Source organism: Helicoverpa zea, chromosome 23 (assembly GCF_022581195.2).
Source record: "Helicoverpa zea isolate HzStark_Cry1AcR chromosome 23, ilHelZeax1.1, whole genome shotgun sequence".
Taxonomy (NCBI): Eukaryota; Metazoa; Arthropoda; class Insecta; order Lepidoptera; family Noctuidae; genus Helicoverpa; species Helicoverpa zea.
This window is the reverse complement of record NC_061474.1, coordinates 7,098,874-7,118,276: the sequence shown is the minus strand read 5'-3', so window position 1 is coordinate 7,118,276 and position 19,403 is coordinate 7,098,874. Positions and strand designations below refer to the sequence as shown.

General features: G+C 36.1%; 1 protein-coding gene across 3 annotated transcripts in view; it reads left to right on the top strand.

Annotated features, from left to right (window-relative positions):
* The window catches only part of LOC124642007 (octopamine receptor Oamb), a 136,742-nt gene that overhangs the window by 83,672 nt on the left and 33,667 nt on the right, over positions 1–19,403 (top strand). For all 3 annotated transcript variants that reach the window (XM_047180298.1, XM_047180296.1, XM_047180297.1), the window contains exon 3: positions 18,371–18,569. In XM_047180298.1, the coding sequence (XP_047036254.1) occupies positions 18,452–18,569 (118 nt within the window). In that variant the 5' untranslated portion in view covers positions 18,371–18,451. The remainder of the gene's footprint in view (positions 1–18,370; positions 18,570–19,403) is intronic.

Sequence of the window (19,403 nt, the reverse complement as noted above, 5' to 3'; positions counted from 1 at the left end):
TTATATTCTTCGTATCAATGAGAACTTTCCAGTTATGTGGATAGTGAGGTATTCGTTTCACTGAAAAGCTGAAAATAAAAAACTTTTTTACAAAAAGCATCGGCCTAGAAGTCGGTGGCAAAATTAACTAAGGGGCACCCATTAGACACCGACTTCTAGGCCGATGCACCTAAAATTAGTTTTTTTTTTTGCTTTTTAGTGTTTTGGGAAGTCGGTTATATTTTTTTGTAAAAAAGTTTTTTTCACATTTATAATATTAGTAGGATTTATTTCTTTCAAATAAATAGGTACCGAACGATATACATATCTAAATAAAACTTCGTCCTTTTCACTAAACGTCATTGTCTCGCCTTTTAACACATTTCAATAATTTTGTACAGATTTAAATTAATTTCTTTCTAATTTAAGTACAGACTAAAACTTAGTTTTAAAACGAAATTACTAAACTCTATAAAGAAAGCTGTTAATCATTAGATAAATGGTTTAAAAGTTAATGCTTTTCCAACTATACGACAAGAATAGACGTCTATTTTTAACACTGAATACATTTTAAACAAAGGGTGGATTTTATACCCACTGTATTTAATTTACTCGTTTTGAAGAGGATAAGAGTAGTCTAGCTGCTATTTTTATTTGGTTTTATAACTTAATGCTTCTAAGTATCTCTCATACTTATTAAGTTTATTCTTTTCTGCTTATCTTCTCATTAAGTTAGTTAAGTCCTCATATTCAAAGTCGGCAATGCTTTTTATATGCTTTTTAGATAAAGATGTTACTTTCTTCGTACACATTCCATAGTAAAGATACTCTTTAAAATGTACTATCGAATATAAAACATCATCCTACACTTTAAAATACCTATTTATAAATATAATTATAACAGTAAAATGCACAACTGACTTTCATATTCCACCGCGATCGCATTTCAATTCATTTTTATCGCATCTCAATTTTCGGTCGAAAACATTTTTATAGCTTTCAATATCGAATATCGATACTTTCCAAACTGTATCGATAGCTTTTATTGTCTCTCGATAAGGTAAAGGTAGATATTACAGTATTGTATTGTGAATACGGAATTTTATTACTGTTTATCTGTAATACACGCACATTGCAAACTAAACAGTCGGAAGATAGTTAACTTGATGTTTGGCAAAATTATTCTTTAAAGAAAATCCTTATTTCAATCAAAGTTTTCAGTTGGTCTGATACCGGCTAAATACTTGCCGTCTTACCACAAAAACTTATAAACGTCAGTTTATGCCTTGTCAAAAAAAAGTCAAATTATGACATTGACATACGGTTCATTTTGCAGCCAAAATTTTATTAGACAAGTGTAAAACAGGGGTTAAAGTTTTTGTAGCAAGGCCATTAATCTTTGTTTTATTCATTTATACATTCATGAATAAAATGAATAAATGACTTGATCTTTGTAATGCGTACTACCATTCATCTGCATACTGATTTATGAGTCCAAAAAAGCTATCGGCCGACTAAAAGTTTGCAGTGTGCCTACTCTAAGAATAGAGCGGATAGTAAAATTAAGCTACTAAAATTGTGGAAGAGCCTAGCTATTTAGGTTAAAGAGACCTGCTTTTAGCTACGGTTCAGTAGCATTGAGACTGAAATTTTGCGCTAAAATTAGAGCCCTGCCTCATTAGGACGCCAATGGCGACGTCGCCGGCTACGTATCCAAGCAGTTAGTATTGATACGTATGGAATCTAACTCACTTGGCGACGGTTTGGCAACGTCGCCAAATTGGAGGCGTGGCCACGAGCTACAGTTCCCTACGTGGCTTCCGGCTACCGTGGCAGCTTGGCGACGTGGCCACAGTTGCCACTATAATTACACGGCAAAGCGCACCTCCCTCACACAGTCGCCAATGTGGTCGCCAGTTAGCGTGCAATTTCTTCAGCGACGACGTAAACAATTGACTGTCGAGACGCCATGGCCACTCAACTTGACGACATTTGGATGCCAGAAGTAGCCAGACCTGTGCCGCAGAGCTCTTTTAAGGTAGAAATGTCTCAAGTTTCTTACATAAAAAGGTTATTTTATTTCAGCATTTCTTTTTTCTTTCAGAATTTATGTGACTAAATGGAAACTGAAACCTGTGTTTGGATTTGAATAAATCTATTTGATTCATATTTCTCACATTATTTCTGAATGTTATTAACAACACAACTAAGTAGATATTTTTTTAATTTCAAGTGAAAATATCAGCTTTATTTATTTAAAATCTTCTATTAAAGCTACAAAGCAAACTAATTTCCACAACATAAAATCGCACCAAGATTGATAGACCAAGATCCCTAACGCACTACCCACAACTTGCGCCCCGTGCATCTATAATATTATCTGGAACAATTTCTCGAACCGCCCACGTTTTCAATTATAGCTCGACGCCAACACTATGCTTTTGAAGGCTTCGCTGGCAAATGACAGCCGGCTATACGTAATCATATTCATTGATAAAACGATGCCTGGTGCTATATACAAACAGATAAATTATATTGTGGGAGTTAAGTAAGGCTGCATTGACTAAAAAGGCTAGCAGCATGCAGGTTTTATGCATTTTCTACGCAATAAAACGAATTATAAAGGTAGAGAAGCAGAGAGAATAGTTTGAACACACTACATTATTATAAAAATATAATGTTTTTATAATAATGTATGTCTTATGTAAAAATAATTATAAAAGCTCAGAACACTTAATTCGGAACTACGCTCTAGTTTTAAATTAAATAAATGAGCTAGAAGTCAATAAAATTACCTATATTGTTAAACTAGATTGATTAGAATAGAGAACATTCAGAATCCAGTAAAACTAATGAAACATGCTTATTCTTTGGACAAAGAATTAGCATTGCCATTCAACGTGGCAATGCAGCCAGTCTTCTGGGCACGTTTCCGGAGGACAGTGATGCGGAGGAATACTTCAACGCCTGATCGATGCTCTTTTGTATTATTTTTTATCTATACATATAATAAATCTGTAGAAAAGTAATTTTTGTACATTGAAGAAATTGACAAAAAAAATAGCCAGCATGTTAAAGGATAACTAACAGAACCCATTTCCATCATTTTTGTCATTTTTGTCTGTTTGTCTGTTTATCTGTTTGTTTGTTCGCGATTCACGTAAAATCTACGAATTAAATGCAGACAATGCTTATATACAAAAATTCTACGTAACTTGGGGTATTACTTAGTTTTTGTTTCATCGAAATCGATTCACTCTATCAAAAGATATGATTAATTTTGTGAATTCAAGATGTAAAATATTACGACACGCAATCTATTTGTCAAAACTGTACATTTGAATGTTGTACTTATATTAGTTGATCGGCCTTTTATTAATCTTTACACAGAAAATCACACCTTTATAAGTAACTTCGGAAGAAAAAAAAAAATATGAAAATTTTGTTTAGCCAAGGTTAAAGTAGCTCCATCTGTGGTAAATAAAATACAACAAATTTGTCAAAGGAGCGAGGTGGTAAATGACAATATTACCATACATTCTTTATAGAGGATTATTATTTCAACAGATGGAGTTGTGTATTTTCCGTAATTCACCATATTTTAACACGTAGTGTAATTTTTCGATAGACATTTCAATAGTGTTTGTCAGTTTGCCGTGCCACATCAAAATCCAACTATAATTATTACCTTGATGAAAAGAAAATTAATAGTTCTCAGCCAAATTTAAAACGGTGCCATCTAAATTATTTTTTGAACATTATGTCAAAAATGATGACTTTAGTGGAACAATTAATTATCATTTAAAGTTACAGATGGAGTTCATATCAGGATTTTTTCATAAACATAGTTTAGCTTATCTTCCACTAATGTGGTGGCCTTAAAACAAATTACTTTGAGTGAGTAGTATTAAGTAGACCTTAATTATTTTTTCTGATGCAAAATATGTAAACTTAATCCTAGAAGAAATGAGGATCTATCTCTCGCAAGCGCTGCTAAGTGTGAGGTAGGTAATGTAGGATTCTGTAGCTTTAAAAACAAGCCCAGGTACAAAGTGCAGATAAGAAATGGGAGCTCTCTCTATTTAATACCATACACACGTAAAATGCTTTATGCGTCTGAAAACGTACAAATTACGCGCCGCCAGTGGCGGATTTACAAATTTGCCGCTAGTAGGCCATTCAATTTTTGCCGCCCCTAATGATTGTGAACTTAATGATATTTCTGTCAGTTCCTAGATTATTTTTGCAACCCGCTATGTACCGAAGAGTTTAATGTTGACCTAACAAGTTTATCTGACAGCGACTTTAAAGCGTAAAACCTCTGTAACTTTTAAACGGCTCAATTGATTTTCATGAAACTCGCCCGTAAAACACCTGTAATACAAAAAAAATACTAAATTAAAATCGGTTCATTCGTTCGGGTAGGTACTATATCAGAGGCGCACCCATCGGGTGGCACCCCCCCAAAAAAACGACACAATATAATCACGGACTAAAATTGTAATTGAAGTACTTAAAAATTGTGTAGAAATCATTCATGGTGCTTTTTGCTAGGTTTAACATAAAGAAACCGGAGTCATACCACTGCAAAGTTATAAAGCGCTAACTAGTTTTATAGAAACCAGTGTCAAGTAAAAAAGCCGCGAGCGCAGCGAGCGCAAAATTTTTAAGATTTAGAACAGTAAAGTACCAAAACGAGTTTATAAAACCGGCCTAAAGTGAAAAAGTCGCGAGCGTAGCGAGCGCCAAATTTTTTGAGTTTTGAGGACACAAAAGCGAAATTATTTGGGACACAAAAGTCCTCCACCTCCTGAACAGCTTAGAAATCGTCAGCGTAGAGCGTCAGTTGTTTTTGCTACTTCGGTGCTTTAACTTTTTGTTAGATTGGACTCAAAGAGCGCAGAATAAACCAGAAAAGATGAAGAAACCGCGAGCGAAGCGAGCGGATTTTTCAATTTATTTTTATTGAAACGCTATTGGAATATTTTAAAATTCATGATCACATAAACCTAAGCATATATTAAATAAAATAAAATAAAAATAAAAATAGCCTTTATTCAGACCTTGTTTACAGTATACAATCTCAATCTAACAACTCTGACGAGTTGATGACACCAACGACCTGGTCTGTTTTCCCAACTTTGGCAAAGGCCTCCTCCATTTCCTTCCACTCTGCTCTGTATTGGGCTCTTCTAGTCCATATATTCCCTGCTATGCTTTTAATTTCGTCATCCCATCTTCGGTACTGTCTTCCTCGATTTCTTTTCTTGTCCCTAGGGTACCAAGATATTATGTTTTTATTCCACTTGTCATTGCCTCTGACTATGTGGCCGGACCATTTCCACTTTAGTTTCCTTATTCTAGTTGTGACATTCTCAATTTTCATGCGCCTTCGGATAGTGGTGTTTCTTATTCTATCAGATTTTCTTATATTTAGCATGCTTCTTTGCATTGCCGTCTGACACGTTTCAAGTTTCTTATATTGCGCTTTGGTGAGAGCCCATGTCTCGCAGCCATATGTCAAGACTGGGAGTATACAAGTGTTATACAGTTTTGTTTTCACGTACGTTTTGATTTCTGTATTCTTCATTATTTCCTTAAACCCCCAGTAGCGTTTCCATGCATTTCCAATCCTTGTGTCGATTTCTTTTGTCATTATATCAGTGACCGAGATTTGTTGGCCCAAGTAAGTGTATTCTTTTACAAACTCTACTGGTTCGCCGTTTAAAAGAATATTGTCTTCCAATGCGTTTGTCGTAGCTTTGGTTTTTGAAGTGTTCATCGTCAGACTTACCTTGCGGCTTTCTCTATCCAGATCAGTGATCATGTATTGTAGTTGGTCTTTGCTCCTTGCCAGTATTATTATGTCATCAGCGAACCTCAAGTGTGTAAGATTTTCGCCATTTATGTTAAGTCCGTAGTGGTCCCATTCCAGTCTCCGAAAGATATCTTCCAGTACAGCTGTGAATAATTTAGGTGACAGTGGATCTCCCTGGCGTACGCCTCTGTTTATGTTTATTTGTTTCCCTTGTTTCTCTAGTTTTATTCTTGCTGTACTGTTAGTGTATATGCTTTTTTTAAAATCCTAATGTATTTCTGGTCGACTCCTTGTTTCTTCAGACATTGCCAGATACTGTTGTGTTCTATTGAGTCAAATGCCTTGTTGAAATCGATGAAGCAACAGTAGAAGGGCACTTTAAACTCTTTGGCTTTTTCAAAAAGTTGTCTTACCGTTAGTATATGGTCCAATGTTGAATAGCCGGACCGGAAGCCAGCCTGTTCCTTGGGCTGGTTTTCATCAAGAGTTTTGGTTATTCGCCTTAGGACAATTTTTGCAAAAATTTTGTAATGTTCGACATTAGGCTTAGTGGTCTGTAGTTGTTAATTTCTCCTTTGTCCCCCTTTTTATGGAGTAGGATTATTGTTGATGTAGTCCACTGTGCAGGAATTTCTTCGGTGTGCAATATGTCGTTGAAAATGTGTTTAAGTAGTGGTACTAGCTCGTTTTTACAATCTGTAAGTAATTCGTTGCTGATATTATCAGGGCCGGGAGCTTTATCCTTCTTCTGTGTTTCTATTGCCTTGTATATTTCTTCTATTAGTATAGGTGGAACCGCGTCGGTGTTATTTAAGTCGGTGTTTACTATTTGGTTCTTGCTGGAGTAAAGGTTTTCGTAGAATGTAGTTGCTATTGACAGTATATCATATCTTTTTGTTTTCGTTTTCGAAAGTCGGTCTTTCATATTGGGTATCCAGTTTTTCTTTTCTTTTAAAGTTTTTAGAGCTTTTTAATACCTCCGGTTTTGCTTATGTATTTTTCAAAAGTTTCACGCCTAGTGCGTTCTCTGTCTTTTCTTATTTGGTTTTTGATTTCTTTACTTATTTCGCTTATTTTGTTTCTGATAATTTTTGTTTTCTTTGTAGTATTTAACAGTTTTGATCTTGCTTCTAGGAGTGTAATTACTTTCTCTGACAAGTTTTTCTTATCCTTCGTATTATATTTAGTATCAGGTTCTGGTCTCAATGTCAATATTTCATGTAGTATGTTGTACTTCTGCTGAGTATTTATACCCTCAAAGGATGATTCTGTCACTAATTTCAGTTTGTCTTTGATGGTGTTTAACATTTGTTTGTTATTTGGTGTTGGTCTTCTGACTTTGAAGGGTCGACTTTTAATAGTGCCCATTGACCTGCTCAGACGTGCTCTGAGGACTCGGTGGTCGCTATTAAAATTTACATAAATGGTGCCGCAGTCGTCAATTAATTTTGGTCTATTTGTTAAGATGTACAATTTCGTTTTTGAAACTGCCGCCTGGCGATTCCCAAGTCCATCTTTTTGAAGTTCTTTTCTTGAATAGGCTGTTCATTATCCTCATGTTATTTTCCATCGCCATTTCTATTAGTTTTTGTCCGTTCCTTGTTCTTTTCCCTCTGATGTAAGGGCCAAGTACAATATCTTCTCCATTTCGTGGACTTCCAATCTGAGCATTGAAATCTCCCATTACTATGCAGTGTTTGTATGTGTACTTTTTTAGGGCGATGTTGAGAGTTGAGTAAAATGCATCGATTTCTAAAGTAGATGACTGCTCTGTTGGTGAGTAAGCTTGCACTATAGACCATATTTCCTGTTTTGGAGGAATTTTAATATTTAATTTGTTGAGTTTTGAGGACACAAAAGCGAAATTATTTGGGACACAAAAGTCCTCCACCTCCTGAACAGCTTAGAAATCGTCAGCGTAGAGCGTCAGTTGTTTTTGCTACTTCGGTGCTTTAACTTTTTGTTAGATTGGACTCAAAGAGCGCAGAATAAACCAGAAAAGATGAAGAAACCGCGAGCGAAGCGAGCGGATTTTTCAATTTATTTTTATTGAAACGCTATTGGAATATTTTAAAATTCATGATCACATAAACCTAAGCATATATTAAATAAAATAAAATAAAAATAAAAATAGCCTTTATTCAGACCTTGTTTACAGTATACAATCTTAATCTAACAACTCTGACGAGTTGATGACACCAACGACCTGGTCTGTTTTCCCAACTTTGGCAAAGGCCTCCTCCATTTCCTTCCACTCTGCTCTGTATTGGGCTCTTCTAGTCCATATATTCCCTGCTATGCTTTTAATTTCGTCATCCCATCTTCGGTACTGTCTTCCTCGATTTCTTTTCTTGTCCCTAGGGTACCAAGATATTATGTTTTTATTCCACTTGTCATTGCCTCTGACTATGTGGCCGGACCATTTCCACTTTAGTTTCCTTATTCTAGTTGTGACATTCTCAATTTTCATGCGCCTTCGGATAGTGGTGTTTCTTATTCTATCAGATTTTCTTATATTTAGCATGCTTCTTTGCATTGCCGTCTGACACGTTTCAAGTTTCTTATATTGCGCTTTGGTGAGAGCCCATGTCTCGCAGCCATATGTCAAGACTGGGAGTATACAAGTGTTATACAGTTTTGTTTTCACGTACGTTTTGATTTCTGTATTCTTCATTATTTCCTTAAACCCCCAGTAGCGTTTCCATGCATTTCCAATCCTTGTGTCGATTTCTTTTGTCATTATATCAGTGACCGAGATTTGTTGGCCCAAGTAAGTGTATTCTTTTACAAACTCTACTGGTTCGCCGTTTAAAAGAATATTGTCTTCCAATGCGTTTGTCGTAGCTTTGGTTTTTGAAGTGTTCATCGTCAGACTTACCTTGCGGCTTTCTCTATCCAGATCAGTGATCATGTATTGTAGTTGGTCTTTGCTCCTTGCCAGTATTATTATGTCATCAGCGAACCTCAAGTGTGTAAGATTTTCGCCATTTATGTTAAGTCCGTAGTGGTCCCATTCCAGTCTCCGAAAGATATCTTCCAGTACAGCTGTGAATAATTTAGGTGACAGTGGATCTCCCTGGCGTACGCCTCTGTTTATGTTTATTTGTTTCCCTTGTTTCTCTAGTTTTATTCTTGCTGTACTGTTAGTGTATATGCTTTTTTTAAAATCCTAATGTATTTCTGGTCGACTCCTTGTTTTGAGGACACAAAAGCGAAATTATTTGGGACACAAAAGTCCTCCACCTCCTGAACAGCTTAGAAATCGTCAGCGTAGAGCGTCAGTTGTTTTTGCTACTTCGGTGCTTTAACTTTTTGTTAGATTGGACTCAAAGAGCGCAGAATAAACCAGAAAAGATGAAGAAACCGCGAGCGAAGCGAGCGGATTTTTCAATTTATTTTTATTGAAACGCTATTGGAATATTTTAAAATTCATGATCACATAAACCTAAGCATATATTACAGTGAGTTTATTAATCGTTTATTTATATATGGATTGTGTACTCGTATAATTATAAAAAAAAAAAACTGTAAAAAAATTCGCAAAATTTGCCGCCCCTCTAAATCTGCCGCTCTAGGCACTGGCCTACTTGGCCTATTGGTAAATCCGCCACTGCGCGCCGCATACCAGAGACATGCTTACTTTCAACTTCTGATCGCAAATACACTGTTCACGATTACGAACAGTCTCAGTAAGACCCGAGCCAAGTCTAAAAACCCTAAAAAACACCTTTTATATAAAACTACGTTTGATGTCATTTAATCACAAAGACAGAATTGTTCTCTGTTGCAAATCCTATCCACCTATATCCTATCTTAATCCAGAATGCATTGCAGGTGTGCATTGCACAAAAACCAGTGGTATCCTATTCGAGAAGTCAAAAGAGTTGACCTGCCAACGTCAGCTTCTGCGCTAAGCAAGTGTTCTTAATAGTACCATCAGAATTACATTCATCGTTGAATGAGGTGAATAAATTTTCAGAAACCACAATAACAGTAGGAGCCAAAGCGTATGATCGCTTCATAGAGCTCTGATTGGCCCCAGGTGACCAAGTCAGGTCTGATTTGTTCGTTCATCAGATCTTTGAAAGTGTTTCGATGGCTACTTACTGTCGTCCTGTTTACGTGTGACACAAAATATGGTATATAAACGTCCTCCGCAAAAGCGAAATTTTCCCGGTGTGCGGTAGTGACGCACAGTATACAACACTTATGTTTCTTTTGATTTGCTGGCTCCACCAAGAAATGACAAATTGCGAGCATACATTCTGAAAATCTTGGCAAAACTGCAGGTTTCAAGTACGAACACATGAAGTGGACTCTCACAGATACGTACAACAAGAAACTAAAAAAACCAATCTATGTATTTTGACAAACAGCGCCTCTAGCGGAACTTTGGAAGATATAGAAGACACGTTCAGTGAACAATTTAATTATATTCGCTATGTATCACCTTACAGCAATATTAAGCAGTTACTTGAAAATATTGATATTAAGTTACAGGGTTTTGATATGAACGATTATTGTATTATTATATTAGGAGAAAACGATATTAAAAATACTTATAACTACATAGAACTGATGCAACAAATAAGAAAAGCTTTACAAGGTATTTCATACACAAATTTAATTATATGTACGCCCACTTACATAAGGGGAGCTCCTATATATAACTCCAAAGTAGAATTATTTAATAATCTTTTATTATTAGAACTCCAAAATAATAAATATGCATATTTCTATGACACAAATTTAGTTGTATCTTTGAACATGTTCTCCTCAAAAACTGGAAAGCTTATGAAAAGCGGAATGAAGCATATATACAAGAACATATTAGATAGAATTAAAATTGATTATATGTGTTATGGTGGTCCGATTCCGAGTCCTCAAAGTGTAGAGTCGGACAATGATAATTCTAAGTTTTTTCTTGCCGAATAATAACTGTCAAACAAACACACAAAAATATGTAAATGTTAGCTTCAAAAACAATCCTCATTTAACAATCATGCATCAAAACATAGCTGGGGCTTTAAATAAACGCGACGAAATTTCATATGCCTTGTTGGAGTTGGGAGATCAGGATATTGTGGCAGACATAGTATGTTTAAGTGAAACATTTCTACTAGGAGGTACGGAAAAAAACTTCTGCCTCAAAGGTTACACGACTGCAGCATACTACTCAAGGAAATCATCTAAAAGAGGTGGCGTCTTGATTGCTATAAAAAATGATATTGAGTATAAAACAATACAAGACTCACAACACTTAAGCGAGACGTGTGAGTTTGAATTTTGTGGTGTAGAATTAATAAAATACGGAATAATTTTGATATGTCTATATAGGACGCCTTCTTCTAATGTAACAGTCTTCCTTAATAAACTCGAATCTCTCCTTACTGTGCTTTGCCGTAACAATAGAAAGAAAGTGATTTTATGCGGAGACACGAACATAGATATATTAAAAAAATCTAAAGTAATTAGGGATTATTGTAACTTATTAGAGTCATTCAACATAAAACATTGCATCTTAACACCAACCCGCATAAAGGAAGATTCGCAAACGTGTATTGACCACATTGCGACAAACTTAGAAAAAGGAAAAGCACTAGTACATAATTTTGGCTTATCGGATCATACCGCTCAAACATATTCTTGGCCAGTGGAGAAACGAGAACCACCTACTCTTAAATGGTGGTATGAACTGAAAAGAGATTATAGTGACGAAAATAAATTAAAATTTTTAAACGCACTATCATGCCTATCCTTCAATGATGTCTATGAAGCAAAAAACACCAATGAAGCGTTTGATATTTTTTTTAACACTTTTTCATTATTTTACAATCTGTGTTTTCCTACTGTTCGCGTAAAAGTATCAAACAAAAATAAAGTTAATTTACATTGGCTCTCTAAGGGAATTAAAGTTAGCTGTAAGAAAAAAAGGCTGCTATACTATAAATTACAAAACAAAAATTGTGAATTTAGTAGACAGAGTTACAGGAAGTACAATAACTCATTAAAAAAGTGCATTTCATCTTCTAGAAAAATTAATAATGCAAAATACATTAGCAAAGCCCAAAGCAAGTGCAAAGCAGTGTGGAATGTTATAAAAAAACACACGGTAACAGAACCACACAATACTAATATTTCTAAAATAACTGTGAACAATCACGACTACACTGATCCAGCTATAATGGCTGATCATTTCAATGAATTCTTTATTAATACAGCTACCAACAATAATTTTGATAACGGCAGTGGACAATTAAGACTTAGTAGCATTAAAAATATAGAATCTAATGAAAAATCGATATTTCTTTATCCAATACAGCAACGTGACCTTAAATATATTATTATGTCTTTAAACAATTCCAAAGCAAGTGGTTATGACGGAATTCGCACTGATATCTTAAAACTGTCTATCAATATCATCCTGGAACCCCTTCTACATATCATTAACCTGTCTTTAGAAGAAGGATTATTTCCAACTATCTTGAAAAGATCAATAGTGAAACCTTTATATAAAAAGAAAGGAGAAAAAACTCATATGGATAATTATAGGCCTGTAACCCTTATTCCTATATTTTCTAAAATTTTTGAAAAAGTATTTTATATCAAATTAGCAGAGTTCCTAGAAAAACATAAAATTATAAAAGAAGAACAAAATGGTTTTCGCAAAAATAAAAGTACATCTTTAGCAGCTTTTCAACTCATTAAATCTATTACAGAAAATATAGATAGTAAGATCCCTGTCTCTGTCCTTTTTATGGATATGAGCAAAGCGTTTGACCATGTTTGCCATAAACGTTTATTGGAGAAGGTTTACCGATACGGTATTAGAGGAACAGCATACAATTGGTTAGATTCATACTTATCAAATAGAAAACAGTCAGTAGAAATAAACGGATACAATGAGAAAACTAAAACTGTTGACACATATCAATCTTCACTCATGTTGAATAAGTATGGCGTGCCTCAAGGCAGTATTTTAGGCCCGCTACTGTTTCTTCTTTATATAAACGACTTCCCTAGCGTTATTAGTCACAAATCCGTTCTTTTCGCAGATGATATCACGATTATTATTGAGGGCAAAAACAGGCAATCATATGAAAATGAAATAAACACCGCACTTAATAACTCAGTACAATGGTTAGAATTAAATAATTTAAAAGTTAACATCAGTAAAACAAGATTAATGCAATTTCATACATATAGAACAAAACCAATGAATTTAAACATATCATGTAAAGGAATAACATTATCAAAAACGGATTCCATCAAATTTCTCGGAATAACCTTAGACAAGTTTTGTTCTTGGAAAGATCATATTGAAAATATCTGTGGCAAAATGAATAGTTTTTTGTACCCTCTCAGGCGAATAAGCTGTGAAGTGTCTAGGAGCGCAGCAATTACAGCGTACCACGGTTATATATCGTCGATACTTCGATATGGTGTCATTATGTGGGGCCGTAGTGTAGATATTGACCAGGCATTTGTGATGCAAAAAAAATGCTTAAGGGCCATATTTGGTCTTAAACAAACGGACTCTTGCCGTCCATTCTTTAAGAAATATAAAATATTAACCTTGCCTTGCCTGTACGTGCTGGAGTCTTGTATTTTTGTTTTTAAACATAAGGAACTTTTTCAACCGACAGCTAGCTACTACACTCCTAGGTCTGTTAATGCTAACAAGTTGTATAGACCCAGAACGAACCTAACATGTACATCTAATAACTGTTATATTATGTGCATCAAATTGTTTAATAAGATCCCCAATTCTATCAAAACCCTGCCGTTTCCTAAATTTAAGCGTGCCTTAGTAAAACAATTGACAGACCGATGTTTTTATAGTGTTCATGAATTCCTAGATTATAAGTTGTAAGATATAAAGGTCTGTGATTGAAATAAGTATAAAGTATTGTCTATGTGAAAAATAATTCATTTCTTGTGTAAATATAGTAAATTAAATAGTTTTAAGAAAATTTGCACGCCGCAATAAGCGGCAGAATAAGAGATTGTATTGTTACTGTAAAGACCTTTTATGTACCTTATTCAAGCAAATAAACGATTTATTATTATTATTATTACATTTTGCCTATTCGTGAACTAATGCAAACATTTCGGTGGAGTCCCGGCTTAGGTCTCCCCCACATTAGGCGTGCGCGATCCTCGGGCGTGTGAGTAGCGCGGGCGCCGCGCGTGCGTCGCGAGCGCGTTGCGTGAGCGTCGCGTTTTGCTGCCCTGCGGCATTTGCAGCGCGCTCGCGGCGCGCACGCGCCGCTCTCCTTGACGTTTAACTGCTAAGGCGTTTAGCGGGCGGCGGGGATAGCGGGCGAAGGGGTAAGAACGCAACTCGAGCGCCGCGTGCTCGCCGCGAGCGCGTCGCTTGCACTCTTCACACATGCCGCAGGGCAGCAAAACGCGACGTTCACGCAGCGCGCTCGCGACGCCCGCGCTACTCACACGCCCGAGGATCGCGTACGCCTAATGTGGGGTCAGCCTTACCATAGTGAGTAAGTGAAACTATCCTACCCTATGCGCCTGCTGATGATGATGACTCATGTCGTCATTCATCCAGCTATTCCCCAACTATGTTGGTGTTGGCTTCCAGTCACCGAATCTGTTTGAGTACCAATATTTTGCTTGGAGCGACTACCTATCTACCTATCTTCAATCCAGTCAACTACACAAGACGATATCCATGGTAAGACTGACAGACTTTCTGGCTTCTGATTAGTCGCAGCAGCTGCAGAACATGTACAAATGACAGCTTTGTCAGACTCAAAGCATGTAGACATAGATTAAAGCTGTTTCCTGTGAAAATTACTTACACACCATACGTAATAATTTTCCAAATTGGCTAAACAACGTCACAAACTTTACTTCTTTTGTTTAGATAAATGGTCACATCCACAACACAACCTTGATCAATGAATCTGTGCGACTGCTAAGTGCTAATCCTAATTATACTGTCACGTGAAAGAATGCACCTACGGGATAAGTAGTATTTTGACGATTCTATATTGCCCACGCAGACGAAGTTGCGGGCAACAGCTAGTGTTTAAATATATTTTGTATATAGTATTTTATTTTTAGTTTTGTATAAATATAAGTAGTTTAAGTTTGTATATATAGTGTGTACATTGTACAAAATAAATAAAAAGTACCTAATACAGTTGACATGAAACATGTTAAAACTATCCTATAAAAAAAACCATAGATAACCTATTTCTGGCAGTCGGGTAAAAAAGATGTTGACGTATTCAGGCAGGACAGACATAAAATTACAAATAAATACAGAAAACAAAAGCCTAATGGAATATTGATGTCTGTTTGGGCTTAAATGTCAATGTCAAATATTTTAGAACCATTGATAAGAATAATATACTTTTTTATATACGTGTCAGTACTTATTATTTTGAGGTCAATCGTAGCCTAGATTTTATTCAAAGCTTTATTTTACAAATGAATATATTTATAGAATCAAATTAATGAAATATAAATTAAGAAAAATAATGCCAAAGGTTTTTATTTCACTTAAACCTACTGCAGGTTCTTACGAAGTATAGCTGCATTCCAAGGAATTAGACTATTCTTCTCCATAAGACCCACTGGTCTTATGGAGAAGAACTGACAAGAAACTCCACTACTCTTCTCTTTTGAAAACAGTGTTTACATTATTCGACTTGTACTGTAGAGAATTATAAATCTGTAAATTTGTTCATATAGCCCCAAAATTATTTTGCAAAATATAAATACATGATGATAAAATTTAGAAAATAGCATGACAACATGCAAGTTAACAGAACACTTTCATACTACTTATAGGTTATTTTAAGGACGCTGCGGACGACATTTCCTAACTGGTTGTTTCTGAGAAGAAAAACCGAAATAAATTCGATTTCTCATTTTATCCAGTACCAAGTAGTAGATACATTACGTCTATACATGTTTAGACTACATCTAATATGACAATATGTGCAGTGAGCCGCCATGATGCGAGCGTTGACTGAGAGCGTCACTCGCACGCATCTGTTGCCGAGCTAACCAACCGGGAGATTATTGTGTCTTCTAGTAACGTAACGTAAAAGCGAGAATAGACGTATTAAAATAATCATTATAATTATTCCGTCGTTTAGATTTGCAAAATACGTGCTAAGTTCGTATATTTTTTATATTGAAACTTAATGTAGATTGCATTATTTTCGAGTGTCTACTTAAGTATTCGCGCGTCTACCATCTGACAGTGCACGGTTTCAATTTTCAATTCCGAAATAATATTTTGAACATCGAATCCTATTTTTCACAACGTGAAACCACAAGGTCGGTCGTTAAAAAAATATTTTCATGCAATTTGAGATCCTCTTGCCGCGGTGCGATTTGTGAATCTACTTAATCCTGTTAATTTGCATCGGCCAAATATCCATACCACAGAACAAAACACAACGCAAACAAAATGAATACTTCGCTAATACCACTCAATCAAAATATTCGTAAACTCAATTATAAGGTTAACCCTACAATTACGCCGCTAATCCTGCGATAGCCTGAACAAAAACTTAGTTCTGTAAACGATTAGAAAGTCAAACAAAAGGCGTTGAGCGGTGGGGGGTTAATTAACGTAGTGGCACACTTGACCCATTCGCGTTTGTAAGAGGTTGAAACTAACACCTCAATGGGTTGCTGGAGGGTTCGCATTGTATGCTGTTTTACCTAGGTTATATAGAAAAAGGTATATTTTGTAGTGACTGAGTGAATTTTCTTAGTTTAACTCTCTTTTGGTTACTTTGGGCTAGTCTTTTTTTTTTTTATTACATGAAACTAATTAACTTGCCCACACTCTTTAGCATGTAACATAAATTCCTATTTGTACGAACCTCAACACAGTGCAGACATAACTGTCGGCCGATAATTGACCCAACAGTTAGCTGACAGTTTATTTTGAAGGTAATCGTGAATCCAATCTACAATTTTAACACCTGATATACGATACCTGATCGTTGTAAGAATGCGTCTACACGGTGCATGTAGCAAGTTAATATGCGCAAGTGACAAGTGACAAGAGCACGCAGGTGGGTATTTTGCTTTAGTACATGCTCGAGTCGCTAGGCCTGTGAATGCGCCTCAACATGCGCAAGCTACTTGCACCGTGTATATCCACCCTAATGCGCACTACCATTTACCTCCATAATGAAATATGAGCCCCATCAAACTATCGACCGACTAAAAGTTTGCAGTATGCGAAGGTTCTTAATCCGAGTTTAGTTTAATTGGGAATCTGTATGCTATCCTATAGGCCTTTGAAGTAACAAGATGTATTTACAAGGAGGTTTTAACGGGGTGTGTGGGATATTAATATTAATGAAGTTCGAGACATGGTCTTGTCAACGGTGGGAGGTTAATTTTGGGTTAGTTAGTTAGCGGGAGGTGGGAGTGGAATGATAATCCAAATCCTTACTAAAAATAATTATAAATGTCAAAATAACTTGGCTAATCCGTCGTGCTTTTACGCCAAAACTGAATGGTACACAGATGGTCTAGAAGTTTGAAGGGGCTACTTTTTATCCGAGCGTGGGATACAGTTCCCTCAGTGCAAGCGTAGAACCACAGGGAACCGCTAGTGTATTTAAAATTGGAAACAGGATTTTTGTCCACTTCAAAAATCCATATAGAGTTTTTAAGTGCTTAAAAATGGTTTCCAATATCCAATCCTTCAATAATATAATATAGAAACTTTTTTGTTTCCATGAGTTCCTAGAATAATAGGAAATACGGTATAGAATCGTTCAAAAGAGAGTCAAATTACTGAACTTTTAACGCAGGTCGTAATACTGAACAGTATAATTACAATTCGCGTAGCTATTATTAATTACATAACACAATATCAGCTATGTACATTTTAAAGCCTAAAATAGGCTTCCAGAACGTTCCAATCGTCATATAAAAACACAGAAGCTACGTACAATTGTATGACGCAGTGACTTTGCGATAGAATACAGACATCCGTCGCTCTAGGCTGACATGCACGCTTCGAAAACAAACCTACGCGTTCGCAATTACTAGCTTCAAGCTTGATATTTTCTCTCCTTTTATTATTTGTAAGGTTTATTTTTTATTTTTTTAAGTAGACTTATTAGGTACGGTGTTGGTCTTGATTGAACGTGGCGTCCCTCAATCCTCCGTCATGAACGGATCATTATCATTGGTTCATGATCTGGTCAAATTACAATACTGCAACAGAACAGAGAAAGATGCCAGAAAAGCATAAGGCTTTGTTGCTCATTTCTTAAGCGTAGATTTAATTGTCCCCAAAATAAATTATTTTATTTTTATTTTTTGTCTAATGAGGCCTACGCACTTGCGACTTTTCCGAGCAGATCATCTTAGTATTACAATTAGTATATTAATGTCGCTCGATAGGTGTTTTATCGCACGGAATACGTTGCGCGTAAAAAAATCGAGCGGTAAATCCACTGCCGTGAAAGCGCTGGAAATGATTTTCTAAACCTATCTCTTCAATTATCCAATAAGCTTATTTAAATCTTACCACCACATGCTAAAGCTCAAACTCCCTTGTTACAGGTCACTATGGCAGTAACCACCTGAAGGCGAGCGGGCGATGCGCCGCGCGGCGGCGAGCGCGCGCGGTGCGACGCGCGTAATATGCGCTCATTGAATGAAACAGCGTGCCAGGCGCTGTTGGAAGATGTTAGATGGGACGAACCCGTCAGCCTCGTCAGTTTAGCTATACTGGCTCTTATTGATGTGCTGGTTATTGCAGGTGAGATTAGTTTCTTATTTTTATATAATAGCAATTTTTAACCTACGATGGAAAAAAGGTATTATAAGTTTAAATGTCTGTCTTTCGGACGAATGAAGCGATTTCAAGAGAAATTTCTCGTGTCTCTCTTAATATGGCCTATTTTTATACGATTGACAACAAGCAATTGACAGTTACAAACAATCGCGAATGTGTCGTGCGTAAAAAATCCGAACGGGAATACCGCTGGTGTGAAAGCCATGACAGCCGGTACCGGCAGTTGGACATGCAGTCAAACTAAGCTGATAAATTAATCTGCTACTGATACCTGCTGACGCAAATCATTTGAAATAACGACGGGCATACCTATATTCCTCGTAATATAATTATACAGCAAATAATAAACGACAGTGATACGCCCAGCAATTAACATGACATCGCAACGGTTAACGTATCGATTCAAACTCGATAGGTATCCAGAGTTTGGGAAATATTATAAACTTAGCTATTTCCCGCAGTTGCCACCCTATCCCAATGGAACTAGCACCTCAGGCAGTTGAAAAGTAACTTATGTCCTTTTTCGGGCAGTCTGTACCAATTTTCATTTAAATTGGTTCAGTTGTTTTGGAGTGAAAGCGCAGCCAAGACATATAGTATATTTGTACTTTCGCATTTATTATATTAGGTAGAGATTTCGTCAAATAAATATCATGTAGCTCCAGTCAAAATATGATAAGTGTCAAAACTATATTGCACAAGAAAATATTAATATTCACTTTCCTCAGTACATAAGGCGGTTCTAAAATATCCTTTAGCTTTCAGATACAGCAAACTGGCTTTAGAATCCAAAAATAT